Source organism: Fusarium musae, chromosome 9 (assembly GCF_019915245.1).
Source record: "Fusarium musae strain F31 chromosome 9, whole genome shotgun sequence".
NCBI lineage: Eukaryota > Fungi > Ascomycota > Sordariomycetes > Hypocreales > Nectriaceae > Fusarium > Fusarium musae.
In genome coordinates, this window is record NC_058395.1 from 2,533,341 (window position 1) to 2,542,319 (window position 8,979).

The window sequence follows — 8,979 nt, forward strand, 5'->3', positions numbered from 1 at the left end:
TCTTTTGCTTATACGCGTATCATGTATGTAAGCTTACCTTGACGCAAAAAGAACATGGGCTTTTTCTGTCACATTTCTTCTTGCGCTGTTGGCACAGCACACAAGCTAGAATTCTCGGTGGTCGTTGTTGTTCTGGTGCCATTATGCTTAAACGATATGCGCACTAGCCGTTCGAATCGAAATGCAGAGAATAATAGATGAAGGTATTCCCAAAAATGGTTTGTATCTCGGTCTAGGAACGAGATTCTGTCCGAGGCGGACGAACTGGGGTATTTGCTGCATACGCCTGTCTGCCCCAGAACTGGTGCACTCGTAGAAGCGGACTCTTGTCAGAACCCGAGTGGGTATCGGGGTCGGAGAGTCGACGGGATCCGTGTATCTAGGACCCGGATCCACAACACCCTTCGGTGCGACGGGCGTGAGAGCACCCCCGTCACAATGATATTAAGACCCTGCGAGGAAGCCTACAGTCTCATTACGGTATCACCTTTTATTATTCTATACAACGTTCTATCTTTGTTATATCCCTTCCTTTATACAAACTTTAATAATTCTCCTAATTCGAACCAGAAACTGTATGTAACCTGATAGCCCGCTAGCTCAGAGTTTACAGAGTTAACCAGGTACAGATATAAGCTTATACGGCGAAACTTTTCCAGTCTCGCTAGTATGGCTGCTTCTCATCTTCCAGGTGAGGCACGCTCAGAGCACAGCAGCCACGACACCATCGTCGACATGGACACCACTCCGAACGAGAAGCCCCCTGCTCCCAAGGACGACAAGACGAGCTCCAGCGACGATGAGATCGAGCAGGAGCAGAGTGAGGAGATGGAGCGTCGGCATTCCATCGTGCGCGATCTAGCACGCCAGTACACCAACACATCAGCGCACTTCAACGGCAGCCACGCAGATCTCTTCAACGCGGCGGATGCCGACTCGCCCCTTAACCCGCACAGCGAGAACTTCAACGCCAGAGCGTGGGCCAAGGCCGTGGCCAAGTCAATGGGCGAGCATGGCTCTGGGTTCCGACAGAGCGGTATTTGCTTCCAGGACATGAATGTCTTTGGATACGGCGCTGAGACGGATTACCAAAAGGACGTCGGTAACGTCTGGCTCAGTCTCCCCGGCATGGCACGCAACATTGTCTCCCCTACCGCTGGTAAGCGCCGCATCGATATCCTTCGTGGTTTCGACGGTGTCGTCAACGCAGGCGAGATGCTCGTTGTTCTTGGTCCCCCCGGTTCAGGATGCTCCACGTTCCTCAAGTCACTATCCGGCGAGACAAACGGTATTTACATCGACGAGGGCACATACTTCAACTACAACGGTGTGCCCGCCAAGGAAATGCACAAGCATCACAAGGGAGAAACTATCTACACCGCTGAGGTCGACGTTCACTTCCCCATGCTTTCAGTCGGCGACACACTCACCTTTGCCGCGCGCGCAAGATGCCCCCAGAACTTACCGCCGAACATCAACCACAACCAGTACAGTGAACACATGCGCGATGTCGTCATGGCCATGTACGGCATCAGCCATACCATCAACACGCAGGTTGGCGATAACTACATCCGCGGTGTTTCAGGCGGTGAGCGAAAGCGCGTTACCATCGCGGAGGCGACGCTCTCCAACGCACCCTTCCAATGCTGGGATAACTCGACCCGCGGTTTAGACTCTGCCAACGCGATTGAGTTCTGCAAAACACTGCGCTTACAGTCTGAACTCTTTGGTCAAACGTGTGCTGTCTCGATCTATCAGGCTCCCCAGTCTGCATACGATCTCTTCGACAAGGCGCTCGTTCTGTACGAAGGACGCCAGATCTTCTTCGGTCCTGCAGATGAAGCGAAGCAGTATTTCATCAATCTCGGCTTCGAATGCCCTGATCGTCAAACAACGCCTGACTTCCTCACTTCCATGACCGCACCCGCCGAGCGCGTCATCCGTCCCGGCTTCGAGAACAAGGTGCCCCGCACACCCGATGAGTTCGCCGCCCGCTGGAAGGAATCCCGCGAGTATCAGATCCTCCGCGCCGAGATTGAGACCTACAAGAGTCTCTACCCTCTCAACGGTTCCAGCGCCGAGGCCTTCCGCGAGAACAAAAAGTCAGCGCAAGCTAAGGGCCAACGCCTCAAGTCCCCCTTCACACTGTCCTACATGCAGCAAGTCAATCTCTGCCTCTGGCGCGGCTGGAAGCGTCTCAAGGGTTCACCGGGCGTAACGATCTTTGCCCTCGTAGCAAACACCGCCACAGCGCTGATCGCCTCGTCGCTCTTTTACAACATGAAGCCCACGACGAGCGACTTCTTCAAACGCGGTGCTGTGCTTTTCCTCGCTGTGCTGATGAACGCCTTCGCCTCTGCCCTTGAGATTCTGACGCAGTACTCCCAACGCCCCATTGTTGAGAAACACGCACGCTATGCCTTTTACCACCCTTCTGCCGAGGCGTTCTCTTCGATCTTGGTTGATATGCCGTATAAGATCAGTAATAGTATTCTGTTCAATGTCACTCTTTACTTCATGACGAATCTTAACAGGGAGGCGGGGGCGTTCTTTTTCTACCTCCTTGTTTCGTTCATCATGGTCCTCGCCATGTCCGGTATTTTCCGATCTATGTAAGTCTCACCATTTCACTCTCCAGATTCACGACTGACTGTTTAGTGCTTCACTCTCTCGTACACTCTCACAGGCCATGGTTCCCGCTTCGCTGCTGATCCTCGCCCTCGTCATCTTCGCTGGCTTCGTCATCCCCACGGATTACATGCTCGGCTGGTGTCGATGGATCAATTACCTCGATCCCGTAGCCTACGCCTTCGAGTCCCTCATGGTCAACGAATTCTCCGGTCGTAACTTTACCTGCACAGCCTTCATTCCCAGTAACACAGTCGCTGGCTACGAAGACATCGGCGGCCTCAACCGAGCTTGTTCCACTGTAGGTAGTATTCCTGGAGACAGCGTCATCATCGGCGATCGCTACCTCAACCTTCAGTACAAGTACTACCACGCTCACAAGTGGCGCAACGTTGGTATCCTCATCGCCATGACCATCTTTAACCACATCGTCTACATCGTCGCTACCGAGTACATCTCCGCCAAGAAGTCAAAGGGTGAAGTCCTCGTCTTCCGCCACGGCCACCTCCCCGCTTCCACCAAGAACAAGTCCGATCCCGAGGCCGCTCTCTCTGGCCCTGTTCCCACCGCTGAAAAGTTCGGCGGCGAAGTTGCCAACATTCAGGGATCCACTAGCGTCTTCCATTGGAACAACGTGTGCTACGACATCAAGATCAAGGGCGAACCACGACGAATTCTCGACAACGTTGACGGATGGGTTAAGCCAGGAACATTGACTGCTCTCATGGGTGTATCAGGTGCCGGAAAGACCACTCTTCTCGACTGTCTCGCCGATCGTATTTCAATGGGTGTCATCACAGGTGAAATGCTCGTCGATGGCAAGATCCGCGATTCGTCGTTCCAGCGAAAGACCGGCTACGTGCAGCAGCAAGATCTTCATCTCGAGACCAGCACCGTTCGTGAAGCCCTTACTTTCTCCGCCCTCCTCCGCCAGCCCGCCTCTACCCCCCGCGCCGAGAAGATCGCCTACGTCGACGAAGTCATCAAGCTGCTCGACATGCAAGAGTACGCCGACGCCGTCGTCGGTGTCCTCGGCGAGGGTCTCAACGTAGAACAGCGTAAGCGTCTCACTATCGGCGTTGAGCTCGCGGCCAAGCCTCCTCTGCTCCTCTTCGTCGACGAACCTACTTCCGGTCTTGACTCGCAGACATCCTGGGCCATTCTCGACCTTCTCGAGAAGCTCTCCAAGGCAGGCCAGTCTATCCTGTGTACCATCCACCAACCTTCTGCTATGCTCTTCCAGCGCTTCGACCGTCTTTTGTTCCTCGCCAAGGGCGGACGCACTATCTACTTTGGCGACATCGGCGAAAACTCTGAGACTTTGACCAACTACTTCGTCAAGAACGGTTCTGATCCTTGTCCCAAGGGTGATAACCCTGCTGAGTGGATGCTCGAGGTCATTGGCGCGGCACCTGGTTCACATACTGAGATCGATTGGCATCAGACTTGGCGACAGAGCCCTGAGTACCAGGAGGTTCAGACTGAGCTTCAGCGTCTCAAGGCCGAGGGCAGTGCTCACAATGAACCTCACGACCAGAACTCTGAATCGTACCGGGAATTCGCTGCACCTTTCTGGGAGCAGCTTCGCATTGCTAGTCTCCGTGTCTTCCAGCAGTACTGGCGCACCCCTTCATACATCTACTCCAAGGCTATCCTGTGTATCCAAGTTGGTCTCTTCATCGGTCTCGTCTTCCTCAACGCTCCTCTGTCAATTCAAGGCTTGCAGAACCAGATGTTTGCCATCTTCCAGGTCTTCACCGTCTTTGGTCAATTGGTTCAGATGCAGGTAAGTCTCGACCACTCACCCGTCCATCCAACTCTCACTAACATTACTAGATGCCTCACTTCGTCACCCAACGATCCCTCTACGAAGTCCGCGAACGCCCCTCCAAGACCTACAGCTGGAAGGTCTTCATGCTCTCCCAAGTCTTCGCCGAGATTCCTTGGAACAGTCTCATGTCTGTCTTCCTGTTCGTCTGCCTCTACTACCCCGTCGGCTTCCAGAAGAACGCCGAAGCAGCTGGTCAGACCGCCGAGAGAGGCGCTCTCATGTGGCTTCTCATCTGGCAGTTCCTCGTCTTCACGTGTACCTTTGCCCACATGTGCATCGCCATCACCGACACTGCTGAGGCAGGCGGTAACCTTGCCAACGTCGTCTTCATGATGTGCCTGTTCTTCTGCGGTATCTTGGCCGCGCCCGATAACATGCCCGGCTTCTGGATCTGGATGTATCGAGTATCGCCGTTTACGTATCTTGCCTCGGCCATTCTATCGACTGGTATGGCCAACACCAAGGTCACATGTGCTGCCAACGAGTACACAAAGATGCAACCTCTCAACGGCACAACCTGTGGAGAATATCTCCAGAAGTTCGCCGACAAGGCTGGCGGCTACGTCCTCAACCCCGACGCCACATCTGACTGCAACTTCTGCTCCATCAGCGACACCAACACGTTCCTCAAGGCTCTCACTGCAACCTACGACGACCGATGGAGGAACTTTGGTATCGGAATGGTGTACATTGTGTTCAACATTGGCGCAGCGCTGTTCCTGTACTGGCTTGTTCGCATGCCCAAGAACAAGAACAAGAAGAAGCAGGAGTAGAGTAGATGCACAATCGAGCTTCGGCTCTTTTTTAATTTTTATTTTTGGTACAAGGATTTGTTTTAGAGAAGTACTATAGACTGGTTTGGGTTTTTTACTTTTACTTAGAATAGCAATCATCGAGTGTCGATTAGACTTGTAGGAAGCTCAATAGCACATCGTCAATACATTACGCTCTCTACCCGCCAGTCGAGTGCCTTGGTGATTGCCAGATCATTCGCTCGTTGCGAATACCAATAATGTTTGTGGTCCCTTCTCTGAGTCATGGGTAGTTCTTCTGTCAAAAAATGGATCCTCTTCCGTTATTCCCTTAGCTCCCGGCATTTCCTACGTTGCCGATATTACCGACATAACCACTAGAACCCACTGTTTGAGATTGAGAAATGTGTCATTTCTAAGCCAAACCGCGGCAAGTAACGCCGATCACGCCTGAATGAGTTGCATGTGTAACTTGTAGGGCTGATTGGGTTGGAGTTTGTAAGAGAATTGGCTCGTAACGTTGGAGTTGACATAAATATCGAGACGCCGGAAGTGCAGTGTCACCATTGAAGTGGCACGAATCAATTGTTTTCAGGGCTATTATGGCTCAATTAAACCTGATGAATGCTATTGATGAACCTCGCATACTCTAATCATGACAATGGTCTACACGTTGAGTGAAACTGCTTCCTGAGCCTCGGCCGAATGGAAGAGTCTGGTTATGCAATTTGCTTGACGATACCTTCATTGAAGCAGCAGCAGCTTTTCCGCTGAACTCGCGCCCTTTTGTAAACAAGCCAACGCGCAATCCTGATTTATAAACAACTACCCATATCACGTCTTACAAGACCCCCATTCACGATAATTTGTATCCCCCTCGCCCCTCCAATAATCTTCCCCACAACCGTCCGGCCGAGAGTCCAGATGCCGGGAAGATCTGCTCCATCGGAGGATGAACCCCGCGGGCCGCAAACATTCCCGCCTCAGCCCCGACCCCAGCATCACTAATACAAAAGCTCCATCATATCCTTCACCGTTCCTCACCATGGCCAGCAACCTACATTCTCGTCAAAATGGCTGCCGACACTTCAGATAGCGTCTGTCCCACGCTCCGCGATGAACCCCTCTCGGATGAAAAGCCCAATGATGACGCTGCTTCAACACCAAGCCAAGGCGATGAAGAGAACCAGGATTGCACGACAGACGACCCGGGTGAACCTCCAGACGGCGGCTTACAAGCCTGGCTGCAAGTCGTAACAGGGCATCTCGTCGCGTTCAACTCATGGGGCTACCTCATCAGCTTCGGCATCTTCCAGCCCTATTACGAATCCGAATTCTCCCTCCCGCCATCAACGATCTCTTGGATCGGCAGCTTAGAAGTCTGTCTCATTTTCTTCATCGGCACATTCTCCGGCCGAGCTTTCGACGCAGGATACTACCGTACTGCCCTCGCAGTCGGCCTCTTCCTCCAAATATTAGCCATCTTCATGACCAGCATCGCATCATCGTACTGGCAAGTCCTTCTCGCCCAAGGAATCTGCCAAGGCTTAGGGAACGGAATCATCTTCGCACCGACGATAGCAAACATGTCGACGTATTTTACTAGTAAAAAGACTATCGCTATATCTGCTGGTGCATGCGGCGCTGGCACGGGAGGAATTGTGTTTCCGCTGATTGCGCAGCAACTTCTCCCCAAGATCGGGTTTCGCTGGACTGTGAGAGTCATGGGATTGGTAGTTGCTGTGTCGTCGATGATTATAATGATCATTGCGAAAACGAGGCTCAAGGCGAGAAAGGCTGGGCCGCTTGTTGAATGGGCTGCGTTCAAGGAGCCAGCGTATGTCCTCTTTGCGGCGGCAATGTTCTTTACCTTGTGGCCGACCTGGATCTCCTACAACTATGTGAGTCTTGTCTCATTTGACATCTGTGGCAAGTGCTGATAATACCTACCTAGGCTCGCCAATACACAACCGACAAACTCTCCGGCTCAGCATCAGACTCGTTCCTAATCCTCATCGTCATCAACGCCGTCGGTATACCAGGCCGCATGGTATCCGCCTTTCTCGCCGACCGACTCTTCGGCGCAATCCCCGTCTTCATACCCACAATCTTCGCCGCCTCGCTATGCCTCTATCTCTGGTCACAAGTCTCCTCGCTCACAGGAATGTTCATCTGGGTGAGCATATTTGGCTACTTCGGCGCCGCGATACAAAGTCTCTTCCCCTCATGCTGTGCGAGCTTGACACCGGATTTGAGTAAAGCTGGAACACGAATTGGAATGATCTTCTCGATCATTAGTTTTGCTGCGTTGACGGGGTCGCCTTTGGCTGGGAAGTTGATGCAAGCTACGGGCGGGAGTTATTTGGCGGCGCAGATTTGGGGAGGGTCGAGTATGATTCTGGGGATGGGACTGCTGTATGCTGCGAAAAGAGCTGAGGCACCTCACGCGGTCAATCCTCTCGAAAGACAGGACTAGACTTCTATGCCAGGATCACCATGTTATATAGAATTACTTTGCTATGCTCTATATTTTCCCTTGTAGCTAGACACTATAGATTTCTTACATAATCTCAATAAACCTGAAGTCTCACTCTCAACTAGTTCACATAGGGGTTAAAAGTATTTTATGATTGTATATGGAATAACATGAAAGTTGTTAATTGACTAGACTGGGGAAAACATCAACGCTGCAAAAAACCCCGAGGTTCCTCAGTATTCCAAACTGAAAGCACCACAAACCTAACTGGAATCAGTGGTATTTACTGATAGCATTCAAATATGTCTGCCCGGACTCAGAAAGCTGTTGGCCATTATTCTTAGTCGGCAACCAGGCCTGACCGAGACCACCACCGTCAGTGTAACCATAAGCCATGATGTGCTCATTCTTCTCAAACAGGTCAACGATATCCTTGATCCACTGGTTGATCTGGCCTTGATCTGAACATGGAGTGAAGTTGTTCTGATCATAGACACATGCGAATTCAGTGACCCAGATGGGCTTTTTGTATGTGTTCCAATAATAGTCGATATCCGCCTGAACACCAGTCATGTCGGGTTTGTAGATATGTATGGCGGTGAAGTCCCAGGACTTGGCGAGACCCGCGGCCTTGAACTGTTTGAGCCACTTTTCATCTTTCTGCATACACATCGCGGGACTACCGAGGAGAGCGCCTTTGTTGCCGTGGGGAACAATCATCTGATTCCATAGATTGACGGCATCAGAAACTCCCAAGTTGGCTGAGGTATCCTGGCCTGTGCAATCTGGCTCATTGAAACCAAGAAGATACTGAGGTGTGCTCGTGAGTTGCTGGAAGCTAGCAAAGCGCTTGGCGTCTTCTTGTCCGTCGTGGCCGCCGCCCCAAAGCATTGAGACACTGACGACTCCGGGGACTGATGTCGGAGACGGGGTCCAGTCGTACCACCAGCCCAGGTGGTCCTTCCAGAAGGGTACGGCACGGCCGCCCGCAGAACCAGCTTTCTTTCCACCAGGGATGAAAGGAGCTGCTCGTGGGCTGATAGAGTTCTCGATCGTGGGGGTTGCCATGGCGTCGGCAATCGATGCCAGCACTACAGCGCTGTAAAGAGTGTTGATTAAAAACATGGTCAAATTTCCAGATGGTTAGGACAGTTTCAAGCATAGAGGTAAAGAGTGATCGAAGTTGATTTAATGAATGAGAGACTTGGTAGAAGGAGTGATAAAACCTCTTAATACTTGGAGACAGCTTTGCTGGAATCACCAACATGCACACAAAAGAGGATCACAACAAG

At 51.9% G+C, this 8,979-nt stretch overlaps 3 protein-coding genes across 3 annotated transcripts; 2 read left to right on the forward strand and 1 right to left on the reverse strand.

Annotated features, from left to right (window-relative positions):
- Positions 1-669: 669 nt before the first annotated feature.
- Positions 670-5,232, forward strand: ZRA1_3 (ZEB2-regulated ABC transporter 1; the record flags this gene model as incomplete). The annotated part of the gene is made up of 3 exons (XM_044829558.1): positions 670-2,612; positions 2,659-4,414; positions 4,465-5,232. 3 exons carry the CDS (start codon positions 670-672, stop codon positions 5,230-5,232), a joined length of 4,467 nt encoding a protein of 1,488 aa, XP_044676233.1.
- Positions 5,233-6,284: 1,052 nt separating this feature from the next.
- On the forward strand, positions 6,285-7,151 carry J7337_012028 (uncharacterized protein; the record flags this gene model as incomplete). The annotated part of the gene is made up of 1 exon (XM_044829559.1): positions 6,285-7,151. The coding sequence occupies one exon, from the start codon at positions 6,285-6,287 to the stop codon at positions 7,149-7,151; it is 867 nt and encodes a 288-aa protein (XP_044676234.1).
- Positions 7,152-7,960: 809 nt separating this feature from the next.
- J7337_012029 (uncharacterized protein) lies at positions 7,961-8,755 on the reverse strand (the record flags this gene model as incomplete). The annotated part of the gene is made up of 1 exon (XM_044829560.1): positions 7,961-8,755. One exon carries the CDS (start codon positions 8,753-8,755, stop codon positions 7,961-7,963), a length of 795 nt encoding a protein of 264 aa, XP_044676235.1.
- Between the last annotated feature and the right edge of the window lie 224 nt (positions 8,756-8,979).